General features: G+C 39.6%; 1 protein-coding gene across 3 annotated transcripts; it reads left to right on the top strand.

Annotated features, from left to right (window-relative positions):
• The first annotated feature begins 7,742 nt into the window (after nt 1-7,742).
• On the top strand, nt 7,743-16,230 carry LOC127161336 (Fc receptor-like protein 3). Of its 3 annotated transcripts, none has more exons than XM_051104025.1 (8): nt 7,743-8,074; nt 9,093-9,128; nt 9,436-9,906; nt 10,110-10,280; nt 11,122-11,406; nt 11,936-12,178; nt 13,655-13,768; nt 14,877-16,230. In XM_051104025.1, the coding sequence occupies exons 1-8, from the start codon at nt 8,044-8,046 to the stop codon at nt 14,885-14,887; spliced, it is 1,362 nt and encodes a 453-aa protein (XP_050959982.1). In that variant the 5' UTR covers nt 7,743-8,043; the 3' UTR covers nt 14,888-16,230. The 3 variants fall into 3 exon arrangements, with proteins under 3 accessions (XP_050959982.1, XP_050959983.1, XP_050959981.1); XM_051104026.1 differs by lacking the exon at nt 14,877-16,230 and having other exon boundaries at nt 9,436-9,708; nt 9,781-9,906; nt 13,655-13,785; XM_051104024.1 differs by lacking the exon at nt 14,877-16,230 and having other exon boundaries at nt 13,655-13,785.
• Nucleotides 16,231-17,121: the final 891 nt, after the last annotated feature.

Below are 17,121 nucleotides of genomic sequence, written 5' to 3'. Positions count from 1 at the left end.
TTTAGCATTCACGTATTTAGCCAGTTTCTGTGTCAATAATAAAAAATAAATAAATAAATAAATTAAAAAATTGTTACGTGAGTTTGCACACTGAGGAATTGTTCCGTGTGTGACTATTTTAGCCTGTAGGTGGAGTCCTGAAGAGGGATTTCTCTGATCCTCCAAAGTGTAGCAAAAATGTAAATCTATCCAAATTCACAGAGAGTACTGGTTATATATTATGAGATATGGAGGGCTTTTATTATGCAATGCAACATCAGTCTTGCACTGTCAATCTGAAGTGAAACTGGTTTGTGGAAACATGGAGTGTTCACAAAGCGCTTTCACTTTAGATTGATGGTACACCTTATCAGAATGCCGCGCACACAATATCAACAATATCTGACGTATAATTCCAAAATAAAAGCCAAAATAAATGCTGTTTTGTCTATCCATTCAGACTGGTACGAAATCTCCTTGTTTCCAAAGATCACGTTCACTTCAGATTGAGTCGCACCTTATCAGAGTGTCACTTACACAATGCCAACAGTATTTCATGTATAATTTCAAAATAAAAGCCCTGTAAAAACTAATGTAAATAATATAACTCGGGCTAGTATAAAAAAGAGGGTGTCACTTACAGCATTTCAGAAGTGTCCGGTGTTGAATTACATAAATAAATAAGAGCCCTGCATTCAGCAGCGCATAAAAAGAAAACTGCTTGATTTCACAGGCCAATTTCATCTTGGAATGACAGCATATGAAGAGTTCAGATGCAAAAGCCCCTAAATCCATCAATCCATCCATTTCTTCAAAATGAGCATTTCTTTCTCCCAACTTTGTATAGGTTTCTATGGAAGCACTGGTATTTATGATCGGACTGAGGCTGGAATTCAGCGAGATTGAAGTAAAAGTATTTCATGGCTGTCTAATATGTGTCAGGAGCATTCACTCAGTATCATTATCTCATTTTTGAGATGGCTTTTAGCTGATTTTGCAACGTATGTTCTCGCAGTGTCATTTACATAATTTCAGGACTGTCTTGTGAGGACTGACTGATCATGTACACTATTTTGTCTGTTCTCAGAAACCCAAAGAAACAGCATTTATATTTTTAATATAAATATAAATTATTCCAATTTTAATCATTTGTATTTGTAAGTTTTTTTAGGGATTTACTTTGTAATTATACATCAGATAGACCTGACACTGTGACTAATAATGTGTACTACAAATCTAAAATGAAATTTGTTTGAAACTGAAAGCTTTATTTTTATGTGAATCTGAATTGGTAGACAAAACATCATATATATGAGTTTTTAGAGGGCTTTTAATTTGGAATTATACAACAGCTAGTCTTTACATTGTGTGCCACCCTGGGGTGGTGCTATTAAGATCTGAATTATATAGTTTTCGGGGGCTTTGACATTTTGACACTGAGGGAGTGACACTCAGGGATGGTGGACTATCAGTATGAGCTGTAATTGGTCTGTTAAAACAGGGATTTTTATGTTTAGAGCTATCCAAAATCACAGAGAGAACAGGTAAAATCTGAGTTTAGAAAGCTTTTGTAATGCAACATCAGACAGTTTTGGCACTGGCTGGGTGACACTCTGTCATGGTGGACTATTAATCTGAAGTGAAACTGTTTGGTGTAAACAGCAGTTTGTTGACATGTATGGGTTTTAATGCTACTGAGCAGGAACACATGGTATCAAATGCTGAATAGAGTGTGAAACACAAGAATAGCAATGTAGTTCTGAGAAATACTTTAGAAAATGTTACATTTGTGATATATTAGTTTTACTAACATTTCTCATTTTGCAAGAAGCACTAACAAAAAGATCTGAAACTACTGATGTGAGTTTCTCTTCACACTGCATGTCATTTATTTGGCATCATAGCACCATCAGCTAGAAATGCAAGCTATTTATTCTTTCTACTGTACTTCATCTTTCACATCATTCTCTCAGTTAAATATTCACACATTTTAGATATAGGCTATAATTTTCTAAAAAAAAAATAAATGTTTTTACAGACAGTATTCACTCAACAGTGTGAAACATACAGTGACCAGTGTAGTCTGCACTGATGTTGTGTTATATTATACTTTTGAAATTTCTGTGCTTTTGTTGTTGATGTTCAGAGTCTACAGAATCTCACACATTTCACTGCTTAGTTTTCCACCATGTGTGATCTGTTCAAATGACAATAAAAATCTCATGACTTTTTACACACTTAAAGAGATTTCAGTGAGCTGAAAATAAGAACAACTTCTTTAATCAGAATCAGAATTAGCTTTATTCGCCAAGTGTACGCAAACACACAAGGAATTTGTGTTTTTTTTTAAGGTGCTCCTGGTACATGCATGCACACATATATACATACATACATACATACATACATATCTGACATGCGAACAGAGAAAATATTAAAATAAAATAAAAACTTAAAATAAATAATAATGTGCATGAATCTTGAACAGAAGATTTATGTACAGATTTGTGCATTATTTACTCTATATACAGCTGTATAAATAAGAGATGTGCATGTGTATTTACATAATAATACTACAGAAAGAGACAATAACTAGAAATGGAGAAAGAAATACAGAAATTAATTGTAGAACCCAGGTAATGATTCATGTTTTATCTGTTTAAGCTGGAAATGGCATTTGGGAAAAAGCTATTTCCCCTTCAGGAACTCGAGCTGCGTCATCAATGCCTCTAGCGTAAGCAGGCTCTGAATCACATGTGTATTCAGTCCAATCGAAAAGCGAGACGTCATGGGCAGGTGACGTCACGGACCAGGAAGCTATAAAGCATGTGCGCCGGTACCGGCATTCAGCTTCATTTATTCAGCGAAGCGCTCTGTGTGTGTGTGTGTGTTTTCAACGTGTCTGTTTTTCGGTGCCAGTTTGTACCATTTTTATTTGAGACACGATGTCCAAAGTGTTAAGAAAACTTAAACATAAAAGCAATCCATGTTACAAACCGTGTGTTCCTCCCTGCTCGCGCTTTATTCCGAGCGGGGATACACACAGCTTGTGCGTGGTTTGCTTGGGAGGGGATCACGCAGAGTCGGCTCTCGAGGGGGCCGACTGCCCGCATTGCGAGTGGCTTTCCCTGCGTGCTCTCCGCTCCCGGAAGGCTCTCTTTACGGAGGGAGCCTTCACCAGCGTTCCTCGCGGGTCTGGCCCCGCTTCCGCCGAGGTGGAGCGGCAGCTGCACTCGTGGGGTTTGCAGCTGGATCTACTGGAGGGAATGGAGACGGGTGAACCCCTATCTCCTTCCTCACCTGGTAGATCCGGGGTCCGTTCTCAGGGATCGGAAGCCCGTTCTGCGGTTCCTTCCACCCAGGGAACAGCCTCAACGCTCCCCATTTCTTCCTCTGAGGAGGTCGAATCTGAAAGCGTTGGGGTGGCCCCACACTTGCCCCAATATGAGGAGCTTGTGGAGGTGGTTACTCGAGCGGTTGCTAAATTAAACATCGATTGGCCCGCCGAGAAACAAGCTGAACCGCAGCGAAGCAAGCTAGATGAACGCTTCCTGCGTAATAGGCCGCCTCCTTCACACCGGAGCCTGCCGTTTTTCCCCGATCTCCACACCGAGGTGTCAAGATCGTGGGGTAAACCATACTCGGCCCGTCTCTTTGTCCCCGCCTCTGATTATTATGGGAATGTGGTGGGGACAACAGAGCGCGGTTATAGGGCGATCCCTCGGGTAGAACAGACGCTTGCTAGCTACCTGTCTCCCGAGGCGTCATCGTCTCTAAAAGCTCCGGTCTTACCCACTAAGCCGCTGCGCACTACATCAGTGCTAGTGGGTAAGGGGTACTCGGCAGCAGGTCAGGCTGGTTCTTGTCTGCACACCATTGCGGTGTTGCAGGCATATCAGGCTGATCTGCTAAAAGAGTTAGATGAGAGCGACGAGGTTAGCAAGGATAATATTTCCGAGCTTAGGAGAGCCGCTGATTTGTCTCTCCGCGCCATCAAAGAGACCGCCTGTGCCATCGGCAGGTCTATGGCAGCTATGGTGCCTGGTGATCTAGCAGTTCAAGAGAATCCAGAGGCCAGTCTCGAGAGACTGGTTTCCTTAGTAGATTATCTGGCAGCGTGGAAACTACTGCCAAATGTATCTGCATGGGTCCTGCATACTGTAGAGCAGGGTTATCACATTCAGTTCGGTGCTCCGCCGCCTCCTTTCAACGGGGTTTTTCCCACTGTGGTGGGCCCCGAGCAGGGTCTGGTGATGGAACAAGAAGTAGCAACTCTCCTCAGGAAGGAGGCCATCGAGGTGGTTCCTCCTCAGGACAGAGAATCCGGGTTCTACAGCCGGTACTTCATCATTCCGAAGAAGGATGGGGGCCTGCGTCCTATTTTAGATCTGAGACAGTTGAACCGCTCAGTCATGCGGCTGAAGTTCAAAATGTTGACAATCAGTCAAGTTGTGTCACAAATCAGGTCCGAGGACTGGTTTGTGACAATAAATCTGAAAGACGCTTATTTTCATGTCTCCATCCTTCCTCAACACAGGAAGTTCCTAAGGTTTTCTTTCAGGGGCGAAGCATACCAATATCGGGTTCTTCCGTTCGGCCTAGCACTCTCCCCCCGCACTTTTACGAAGTGTGTGGATGCTGCTCTGGCTCCGTTGCGACTCCGGGGCATCCGCATACTCAATTACATCGACGATTGGTTGATTCTGGCTCAATCGGAGCACATGGCGGTTCAACATCGAGATGTTGTTCTCGCCCATATGAAAGAGCTGGGGTTGAGACTGAACGCCAAGAAAAGTGTGCTGTCTCCATTACAGAGGACCACTTATCTAGGCGTGGTGTGGGATTCGACCACGATGCAGGCACGTTTGTCACCTGCTCGGATCGAGTCGATCCTCACTGCAGTCACGAGAGTGAAAGAAGGCCGGTCACTCACTGTAAAGCAGTTCCAGCGACTGCTGGGTCTGATGGCAGCTGCGTCCAACGTGATACCTTTTGGCCTGCTGTACATAAGACCCCTACAGTGGTGGCTCAGGACCAAGGGGTTCTCCCCGAGGGGAAACCCGTTCCGCATGATCAAAGTCACGCGGCGAGCCCTACGTGCTTTAGATATGTGGAAGAAACCTTGGTTCCTGTCTCAGGGCCCGGTGTTGGGAGCTCCTTGTCGCCGCGTAACGCTAGTGACGGATGTGTCTCTCACCGGTTGGGGTGCGATCATGAGTGGTCACTCCGCCCACGGTCTGTGGAGCAGTCACCATCTCTCTTGGCACATCAACTGCCTGGAGATGCTGGCCGTGTTTCGAGCGTTGAAACGCTTTCTCCCGGACCTAATAGGCCGCCATGTGTTGGTGCGCACAGACAACATAGCGGTGGTCTATTACATCAACCACCAGGGAGGTCTGCGTTCGCGCCCCTTGTACAAGCTGGCGCACCAGATCCTTGTGTGGTCCCAGGACAAACTCCTCTCGCTGAGAGCGGTTCATGTTCCTGGGCATCTCAGTATGGGAGCAGACATCCTGTCGAGGCAGGCGCTGAGGCCCGGGGGAATGGATGCTTCACCCCGAGGTGGTGAAGCAGATTTGGAAAGTGTTTGGCCAGGCTCAGGTGGACCTCTTCGCTACTCAGGAGAATGCGCAATGTCCCCTCTGGTTCTTTCTGACTCATCCAGCTCCCCTGGATGCCATGGTACAGACGTGGGCGAGGCTTCGTCTGTCCGCTTTTCCCCCCGATCGCTCTGCTCCCGGGAGTTCTGGAGAGAGTGCGCCGGGACGGGGTGTCCCTTCTTCTAGTGGCCCCGTACTGGCCCGCCCGAGCATGGTTCTCGGACCTGATTTCCCTCCTCGACGGCTTTCCATGGGAGATTCCCGTCAGGAGGGATCTCCTCTCTCAGGCAGGAGGCACCATCCTCCACCCTCGCCCGGAGCTGTGGAGGTTATGGGTGTGGCCCCTGAGGGGGCACACCTCATAGCTTCCGGTCTCTCAACCGAGGTTGTTGAGACCATCCTCCAATCCAGAGCTCCCTGCACGAGGAAACTGTACGCCATGAAGTGGAAGCTCTTCACTTCATGGTGTGGAGACCACCAGCAAGACCTAGTTAACTGCCCAGTTGGTACAGTGCTGGAGTTCCTGCAGGATCAGCTCTCTGCAGGGTTAGCCCACTCCACTCTGAAGGTTTACGTGGCGGCTTTTGCGGCCTACCACGCCCCTCTCTGTGGCATGTCAGTGGGCAAGGACCCCCTTGTAGTACATTTCCTCCACGGTGCGCTGAGGCTGAGGCCTCCAGTACGACCTCGGGTCCCTACTTGGGACCTCGCCGTGGTGCTAGAGGCTCTTTGTGGGCCCCCCCTTTGAGCCTATCGAAGAGTCCTCTGATCATGTTTTGTCAATTAAGATAGTTCTTCTTTTAGCTTTAACTTCGCTAAAAAGAGTAGGAGATCTTCAGGCCCTTTCCGTGGCCCCTTCACATTTAGACTTTGCCCCTGGTATGGCCAAAGCTTTTCTTTACCCTAGAACTGGGTATATTCCGAAGGTCCCCGCTGCAGCACCACGGCCTGGCCTCCAGGCCTTTTGTCCTCCTCCCTTTCAGGATTCGGACCAGCAGAAGCTTAACTGCATGTGTCCAGTTCGAGCACTGGACGCATACGTCCACAGAGCTGCCCTGTGGAGAAAGTCAGAACAGTTGTTCGTTTGTTTCGGCCCCCCCTAAGAGGGGCCTCCCTGCTTCCAAGCATACTATCAGCCGCTGGATTGTGGATGCCATTTCTCTCGCTTATGAGTCCTCGGGCCTTCCCTCTCCTTTGGGGGTCAAGGCCCATTCTACTCGAGGCATTTCTGCCTCTAAAGCCCTTTTGTCGGGTGTCCCTTTACAGGACATCTGCAACGCTGTGGGATGGTCCTTGCCCTCAACCTTTGTCAGGTTCTATGATTTAGACCTGCGAGTCACTCCTGGCTCTTCGGTTCTCTCTGCCTAGCACACACACTAGGCAGGGATTTGGAACTAGGGTGGCGTGGGTATATCGTTCCCCTAGCATTTTTGATGACGCAGCTCGAGTTCCTGAAGGGGAACGTCCCAGGTTACGACTGTAACCCTGGTTCCCCGAAGGGAACGAGACGCTGCGTCTCGGGCCCTACTTCCCGCATCCCTGCCGGCGTTTCGCTTCTTATGTAAGCTGAATGCCGGTACCGGCGCACGTGCTTTATAGCTTCCTGGTCCGTGACGTCACCCGCCCATGACGTCTTGCTTTTCGATTGGACTGATTACACATGTGATTCAGAGCGTGCTTACGCTAGAGGCGTTCCCCTAGCGTTTTTGATGATGCAGATATGCCTAGATATTCTAGTGCTCTGAGATCTGTAGTGTCTGCCTGAGGGGAGAAGTGCAAACAGGTTGTGTCCAGGGTAAGAAGGGTCTTGGATGATGTTTCCTGCCCATTTCTTCATTCTGGAGATGTACAAGTCCTGAAGGTTGGGCAGGTGCACAACAGTGATCCTTTATAAAACAACTGAAAAAAATGTTGCAATTTAAGAAGGTCCATTCATTAAGAGGAACTGGAATCATAATCATTAAATTTGTTTCAGTGCTCATCCCTTGCCTTTGTGTATAAATATTAAACTGTGTTCACAGGTACAAATATACAGTATCAGTTAAACTCAACACCATCAGTGTCAGAGGACTGATAGATATAAATAGATGTGAGCTCATAGTTGTGGTTTGGTTAATAATTACTAATATCACCATTACAATAAAGAACCATTAAAATGAATCATTTTCCTTTGTTCTTTAAACACACCAGAATATAACTTTTCATAAAAGTGAATAAATACTGTTTAATTCAACACTGTATGAATCTTCACAACATTTCTGTAGAAATCATTTAGAAAAGTGTGACATTTTGTGAAAATATGTTACCAGATTATCAACATTATCAAATGATCTTCAGTAACACATGAGGTACATTTATATGTCTTTAATGTGTCATGATGTTTCTAAAGATGTGACTGCAGGTTTCAGGAAGTCTTGAGTCTTTAACACAGTCTGTGTCTTTAACCGTCTATCATGATTCGGTCAGTATGGAGCTCAGTCAACTTCCTCTTGTGCTCTGTAAGTATTATTTTCTCTAAATGTGTTTCAGTGGGTTATAATTGCTGTTATATTATGTAAATGAAGTGTTTTAGTATTCCTGGATTTATGTCTTTCCTTGCTGCTCTCAGAGTTTTAAATCCAGCTCTAGTCCATGACATATGAGTGAAAGATGAGTTTGAGAGATGAAGTGTGCAGTTAGTGCTGTTTGTGAAAGAGAAATGCTCTCTGTTGTGTTGTAGATCAGTGTATTTGTTCAGTCATTCAGTTTTGTGCTGTTGAATCAGTTCTGTTGGTTTGTTTTGCATTTATTGTCACTGTTGTCATAATATTTACTATACACAGTTAGTAAAGAGTTTGTCTTTATTCTTCTGCTTGTGATCAAACTATTGGCTTGAAGTTCCATGAATAGAAGTTTGTTGAGACCAAATGTGTAAAATATCAGTCAGATGTTTTAATTTTTATCTGGACTCGTATAGTCACCTACACAATATCTTAATATTTGTACATCTTTATAATTTTTTAATAATCACACATTTTTTTATAATACACACTAAAGGTGAGTGAATTTGATTCATATATTTAATTAAATTTGATGAAAATGTGATTCTACAGTAGCTGTTACAAACCAAATGAGAGTTGAGAAATTACTTCCATTTCACTGCTTATAAAAACCTTTTTTACAAGTTGAATTATTCATGTGACAATTGTCAGGTGTGACAGAAGGTGTGACAAAATAAGAACAAAAAATCAGTCTATTAAGAACATCAGATATATTTGTAACATCCTCTGTGAAATGAAAACAGTGAGAGACAAGATGTTCTGTTGGAAAACATGTTAAAGAGCTTTTAAAAATGTATAGACATGTATATATAAAATATAAAAATGTATATAAAATTGATTTTATTTGGAAAGGACTTTTCTAAATGACTATAACAGTTATAGAGAACAACTTTCTTTCTTTCTTGTTCATCTTCAGTTCATAAGAACATTAGCTCAATGTTCACATTGTAATGAGTTTTTCTTTTTTTGTTTTTAGTGCTGATTTCAAACATCTATTCTCAACAAACTGAAGGTGAGTGAATTTGATTCATATATTCATTAAATAGGTGTGAGACAGTGAGAGACAAGATATTCTTTTGAAAAACTTGTATATAAATGTATATAAATAAAATAAAAATGTATATAAATATATGTATAAAATGTATATAAAAATGACTGTATATTGACAGAATTTTTTTTTTTTTTTATAAATGGCTATAAGTTATAGAGAACAATACTTTAGTCAATACTGATTTAGTATGTGTTTTATAATTAAGTTACTGTGTTCATACAGTAAAAGCAGCACATTATTTTTATTATGAATCATTGTCATTGTACAGAAAGACCAAAAGCCAAAGTGACCATTAAACCTGATCAACATGTATTCAGAGGAGACAAAGTCACTCTCAGATGTGACATTGATGGTGAAGGAGTCGCTAGTTGGCAGTACAGCTGGTATAAAGACGGTTCAGCTGATGCTTTCAGTGATCAACAGGAACACAAATTCAGGTCTGTCACTCAGTCTGATGCAGGTAAATACTCCTGTTATGGAGCAGAGAGAGGAGGATCACAAACATCAAACATCAGTGATGCAGTTACACTGACAGTATCAGGTGAGTTTGATTATCTCTTTATAAACACACAAACATTTAATATGTTATTAATGAGTGATTTCTCCATTTCAGATTTAGTTTTAAGTGTTTCTCCACAGAAGTGGTTGACTGAAGGAGATCCAGTGATTCTGATCTGTGAGGTTTACGGCTCCTCTACAGGCTTGACATTCAGCTGGTACACTCAAACTGTTTCATCGGGTAAGATATAATGTGCTTCATGTGGTCACATCTGAATGAATATTTAAAAAAAATATTCATTCGTTCATATAGAGATTAAAAATATATAATCAATCTGTTTTAATTCAATCTACTTTGATTATACCAACAAAGGTAATTTATAAGACTCAAGTAAAAATGACTCCTGATATCTTGAGGTAACTGGATATTCTCTCTTTTTACAGACAACAGATATTATTATCAGCTGCTCTCAGACAGCAGCAGAGGAGCTGGAGGAAACTACACTGTCAGTTCTGCTGCTCTAAATCACACAGGAGTTTATATGTGCAGAGCAGAGAGAAGAAAACCAGCCTATAAAACATGGTACAGCAGCTCACAGTTAATATGGGTCACTGGTGAGTTCAAACTGAATCAGAGAATGAATGAGACACTACTGAAGTTTTCCCTGAACTTTTTTAGAGCTTGGTGTTCTTTAAATTGTATCCTGTCTTAATATGGCTTTGAATTGGAGAAAGATGCTTTTACTGTCAGTTGTAGTTACAGCTTCTACTAGCAGAGACTAAATAGACTAAACTAAGCAGCAAAACCTTGATCACTTACCTGTAAATGTAAATGTGAAATGTTTTAATTTTTATGGTGCATTGTTAACTAAAATTAACTTGTTAACTTTGTTAACTAAAGTTAACTTTTGTGGCACAAAAGTGTAAGTGGACTTGAGGGGAAAATAGTCAAATATAGGTGTAATAAAATAAAATAATTGGATTATTTTAATAAAGTGTTTATAAAATAAAGTGTTTTCATTATGAAATGTATTTTAAATTTTTGTCGTTGAACACACCTCGATTCTAGGAGGGACTTTACCAAAAACAGAGGACACTCCATCAATGTACACTTCAGCAAATTAGTACCTTATAAACTTTATTTTACAGTTTGATTGATATCCATAGTTTTTTTTTTCTCCAGCACCTTATGGAGGTTTTTGTTGGCTGTCACTGTTGTCTTTGACTTACTTGTTAATTGCATAATGACAAATATATTAAGGTGTTATTTTGTTAATGAAGTTTTAAATAGAAATAAAAAATTAGACTTATTTTAGATATCAGAACTGTAGTATTTTATTTTATTTATTTATTTTTTTATTTTTTTTCTGTGAAATTGTTCTGAATTTGTACATTGTGTACAATGATAATAAAACTGTCCTGACTGGATTTCCAATTCCTGTAATTGTCTTCTCAGGTGTTTCTCCTCCAGTGTCTCTGATCATCAGTCCCAGCAGAACTCAACACTTCACATCTGTCTCTCTCTCTCTGAGCTGTGAGGACCAGAGTAACTCTGATAGATGGACAGTGAGAAGATACACAGACAGATGGGAGTGGCTGGATGATTGTTCATCATCACACTGGGGATCACAAACAGGATCTACATGTACAATCAGATCCACCAACACATCAGACACTGGAGTGTACTGGTGTCAGTCTGAATCTGGAGAGAACAGTCATCCTGTTAATATCACTGTACACTGTGAGTCTGTGTTTCTGTTTTTATTCATTCCTTTCCATTCACAAAGCCCTCATTCGGGGGCAACCTAGCAAATGCATAGCAACATGCTAAGAACCACCTGGAACTCTCTTCCACAACTTGTATGTAAAACTGATTGTTTTCTTTTAAATCACATCTTAAAAATCTTATTTTGTCAACGCTGATAGCCTTGTTGTTAGTGCTTGAGGCGACCCGAGTTCGATTCAAACCTTATTTTTTAAAAAAATCTTATTTTTAAAAGAGTTTTTTTCTAAATCATTTTAATTTATGGATTGTCTTAATGTTGTGTTAATGTTATCTTATCTTAAGTGCCTAGATGTTGCTTTGATTGTATTGTTGTCTTGTATTTTATGGTTATCATTAAGGTGCCCTTCAGTGTTTTATAACACTTTAAATTAAATACTTTATTATTATTATTATTATTATTATTATTATTATTGTCACCACATTGTTGTTTCATTCATATTACATTATTGCTATTTGTCAGCTCGTGTTTCCTCTGTTTCTGTAGCTGATGTGATTCTGGAGAGTCCTGTTCATCCTGTGACTGAAGGAGATACTCTGACTCTACACTGTTTATATCAACATTCAACCCCACCAAACCTCAGAGCTGATTTCTATAAAGATGAATCGCTCATCCAGAGTCAAACTACAGAGATGATCATCTCTACTGTCTCAAAGTCACATGAGGGTTTCTACTACTGCAAACACCCAGAGAGAGGAGAGTCACCCAAGAGCTGGATCTCAGTCAGAGGTGAGACTGTAGATCAATAAACACTATTGAAATGTTCCTGTATCATTTAGAGATTTTAATTGTTCTTATATTATGAAAAGGATCAAGTAATTTGGTTTTCCAGGATATTTTTTTTTTTTTTTTTTTTTTTTTTCTTCCTGCTCTCAGATTTTCAAATACAGCTCTAGTCCATGATATATGCGTGAAAGATGAGTTTAAGACAGGAAGTGGGCAGTTAGTGCTGTTTGTGTTTGTGAAAGAGAAATGCACTCTGTTTGTTGTAGAGCAGTGTTTTTGTTCAGTCATTTGGTTTTGTAAGTGCATTTATTCCTCTGTTTGTATTCAGACTGTTGGCTTGAAGTTTTCTAAACAGTTTTCTGTTGTGATGATAAAAATGAATGGGGGGGAAATCGATACAGTATAGTATAGTGATATTTTGCTTGGTGACTCTATATCAGTGTACATGGATGGCAAGTATTGATTATATAAATATTTTATATTTCTGAGCAAGTGATTCAGCACTACCATATTCTCTCTCTTTCTGTCATTGTAAATATAAAGTGCAAATGAAGTCACGTGACTAAAAGTGAGCTGCAAGCTTTAATACAAGACCTTCAGTCACATTTACAGTAAATGAAGCTGTCTATAATGCCAGTGCACCTCTGGTTCTATGTAGTTTTGTGTCTAATGCTATGAGAGAGTGAAGACTGATTATTAAAACAGCCTCTATTCTCAGTTCTCTCATACAAACACACACACAGTCTCTCTGACAATCCCATGTTACAGAAATAAAAATGAAAGGAGATCAACAGGCTGAACAGGATGTGAAAATCAATGTGTAAATCATGTGTAAAAATATGTAAGTCAAATTGACTTTCAATGTGTCCAGAGTAGATGTTTGAAATCAGCACTGAAACAAAGAAAAACTTATTACAGTGTGTTTTAGTGCTGATTTCAAACACATCCACTCTAGACAAAGTGTCAATTTGGTTTATATTTCGTCACATATGAGTGATCTTACACTGACTGTTACAAGCCAACTGTAAACTCCCAACTGTTACATAAAAACAAGTGCTCTCAGACCTACAGTAGCCAAGTGTTTTTAAGGATTTTTATTTATTTATTTATTTATTTATTTTAACTTTGTAGCCCTCACTGGTTTGACAGCACCACCTACTGGTCAGAAACTATACTAATTTACCCAGCTTTGACCTCCCTGATGTTTTGAACTCTAAACTGCTGTAAAACTTTAGTAACTGATTAGTCTTTTTGACTACTGATATGGCTGTAAACTCTTAAAAATAGATAAAATTCAAGTATTTCAATAAATAAAAGAAAGATCCAACCCATTTCTAGAAGTAGAGATTTTACCATTTTTGACTTGGGCACATAAGCAATTGCTCAGGAGTGTCCTAGTGATCACTCAGAACACCACAACAACATCTGCTCTCGTTCAGATATATTGCTTGATAAAGTTAATTTGTGTCTCTTTTTCAGTGTCTCATTCAGAATCTCAGATCTCTGTCCTTCACACACTCAGTTCTGTACTGGCAGTTTGTCCATATCTGCTAGTGACAGTCGTGCTGATTTTCAAATGCTGCAGGATGAGAGGTAAAACACCTGAGTGATTTATTTGATGTGATTATAATAACATTTTACTGACCAACAATTATTATCATTACGGTCAATATTAGCATTAAAGGAGAAGTCCACTTTCAAAACAAAGACTCACATATAATGTACTCACCCCCTTGTCATCCAAGATGTTCATGTCTGTCTTTCTTCAGACGTAAAGAAATGATGTTTTTTGAGGAAAACATTTCAGCATTTTTCTTCATATAATTGACTGATATGGTTTTGAACTTCCAAAATGCAATTTAATTGCAGTTTCAAACGATCCCAAATGCGGTTGTAAATGATCCCAGCTGAGAAAGAAGGGTCGTATCTAGTGAAACGATCGGTTATTTTCATAAAAATAATTAGTTTAAAATAGTTTATATACTTTTTAATGTCAAACGCTCGTCTTGTCTTACTCTGCCTAAACTTTTTTTTTCGGTTCGTGACAGTTAGGGTATGTCGAAAAACTCCCATCTCATGTTCTCCCTCAGCTTCTAAAATCGTCCTATATTGCTGTTTTACCTTTTTTGTTAAGGGTGTTCGATCTTCTTTGCATGTTTACTTTGCAAAGACTGGATCGGTACTTCTGCAGCGATGTAGGATGATTTTGAAATGATTATTGAAGTTGAGGGAGAAAATACAGTTGGAGTTTTTCGACATACCCTAACTGTCTTGAGCCAGAATACACAGAGTCAACGAGAGCAAGGAAAGACACGCGTTTGAGAATAAAAAGTATTTTTTTAATGAAAATAAATGATCGTTTCGCTAGATAAGACCCTTCTTCCTCGGCTGGGATCATTTACAACCGCATTTGGGATCGTTTGAAGCCGTATTTAAACTGCACTTTTGCAAGTTCAGAATCGCAGCACCATATCAGTCCATTATATGGAGAAAAATGATGAAATGTTTTACTCAAAAAACATAATTTCTTTACGACTGAAGAAAGAAAGACATGAACATCTTAGATGACAATGGGGTGAGTACATTATATGTGAATCTTTGTTTTGGAAGTGAACTTCTCCTTTGGATGAACGTGGTCAAACTAACATTTGTGTTTTTATGCATGTGCCACTGTCATCCTTTGGCATATAATGGCTGTTAGATTCAGCATGAATCAGCTCTCCAAACCCTTGGACTTCTGAGTGAAACATGATATTCAATGAAAAAACATGTAGGACAGAACATGATTTTACCCAACAGGAATGAAAAAAAAATGGCATTATATACATTTTCTTCTTTTTAATTACTAAAAAATTATCATTTCATGTTGATTTTAAAAAGAGACATTGATTAAATGTCCCTCTGAGGCCTGATAACACATTGACTGAGTTTGTTCATAAAGTTTTGGAAGCTTATCTTACATTACTGCTATTTCAGTTGCTTTTCAGTATTATTTTATCATGTTTTATATCAAGTTTTATATTTTTTATTTCATTCTTCTTTAATGTTGTAATATAGTTAAATACTTTACAATAAAAGGCTCAGTGCATCTCATGTATGTATGATGTAGCCTCTGTGATGTTTGCCTGCTTTGCTTTACAATCACATGAACACACACTGTACTTTGTTTATTCGTTATTCTTAAGAGTATTCTTTATGTTAAGTTAAACATTATCTTTATGTTAAGTTATTCTTTATGTTAAGTATGTTAAGTTAATTGTGTCTCCCAGTGTTTGTTTTTATAACAATCAGGAAGGAAAGTTGCTGTCCTTTAATAGGCTGCAGGAGCTCGATTTTCAGGTGGCCAGAAAGAGAGACCTCCACCATATATGTGTTAAAACAATTTATTTTGACCAAATTAAAGATAGAAGTGACACAAAGTGGAGGGATTTTTTAACAATTCCTGCTGAGCTCTCTCCTTCTTGGAGGACTTTGTATAAGGGCCCTCTTCCTAAACGTTCTGGGGATCTACAGTGGAGGCTGTTAAATTGTACTCAAATTGTGCCCACTTATTCTCATGTTTCCAAATTTAATTTGAATGTTTCTCCATCCTGTTATTTCTGTTCTTTATCTGAATCTGTTTTTCATGTTGTTACTGAATGTTTTAGATTAGCTCCAGTGTTTATATTGCTTGAAAGATTAATTGGAGGTTTGGGTTTTGTTTTTAGCAGGGCACTGTTTTTGGATGTAAATATTCAAGAGCACACAGTCGACAGCATACCTTAGCCAATTTTATTATGGGGCAAGCCAAACTAGCCATTTGGAAGTCTCGCAGATTGGCTGCTGAAGGGCAAAATATAAATGTTCTCCGATATTTTACTGTTTTGATGGAGTTCAGGATAAGAATGGAATATAGATTCTCTCAAATGACTGATAACTTGCATGATTTTGTGTTCAAATGGTGTATAAATGATGTTTTGCTGTCATTTTGTGAGGATGGGGAATTAATATTTAACTGGTGAGGTGAAGTGAGGGATTTCTTGATAACTTTGTAATGTGAGGAGCTGGATGCGCAATGTAATGCTTTTTTTCAAATGTTTAATAAAGTGTGTTTAAAAGTCAAAAGTCTCTCTCTCTCTCTCTCTCTCCCTTTAATTATTATTTAATTACACTTTAATTGTACATGTCGAATTTAGATAGAAATCATATTGAACCTCATCAGCCATCACGCGATCGTTTGTTTCAATTTGGTAAGACGCATGAGTTGTGTGATATTTGGAGGCGGATAAATGGGACACAAAGACAATATACTTGGGCTCACACTTGTGACACTGTTATTTCTTTGGCTAGGTTGGATCGGTTTTATGTTTATAAACATCAGTGTAGTGTTGTAAAAAAATGTTTAATTACACCACTGGGTTTTACTGATCATAGTATGGTACAGTGTTTTGTGTTTTTGAATTGTATTAAATTAAAGAGTGCATACTGGCAGCTAAATGTTAATTTGTTAAGTGATAATTATTTTAAAGAAGTGTTCAAAGTGTTTTGGGGCGAGTACAGAAGTACAAAGGAATCTTTCACTTCTTTAAGACAGTGGTGGGACTTTGGAAAAATTCAAATTAAACAGTTTTGTATACAGTATGCTCAAAACGTCGCTAAAGAGACTGTTTTAGTTATGAACACCTTGGAGGCCGAGATTTTGAAGCTTCAGGATTTGGCTGAGTCAACTGGTGTCAGAAGTTATTTTGACACTCTGGCTAATAAGAAGACGCAGTTGGCTGATTTGCTGGGTTTTAAGGCACAGGGGGCTCTGATCAGATCACGGTTTCAGAGTGCAAATCGGATGGATGCGCCTTCCAAGTTTTTTTTTAACTTGGAAAAGAATGGTCAAAGTAGAGCCATTCATGCTTTGCGCTCTGACTCTGGTGAACTACTGACAGACCCTGCAGAAATTCGTAGGAGAGCAG

This window comes from Labeo rohita, unplaced genomic scaffold (genome assembly GCF_022985175.1).
Source record: "Labeo rohita strain BAU-BD-2019 unplaced genomic scaffold, IGBB_LRoh.1.0 scaffold_619, whole genome shotgun sequence".
Lineage (NCBI taxonomy): Eukaryota > Metazoa > Chordata > Actinopteri > Cypriniformes > Cyprinidae > Labeo > Labeo rohita.
Note: the sequence above shows the minus strand (reverse complement) of the source record. Positions and strands in the feature narration are given on the sequence as shown.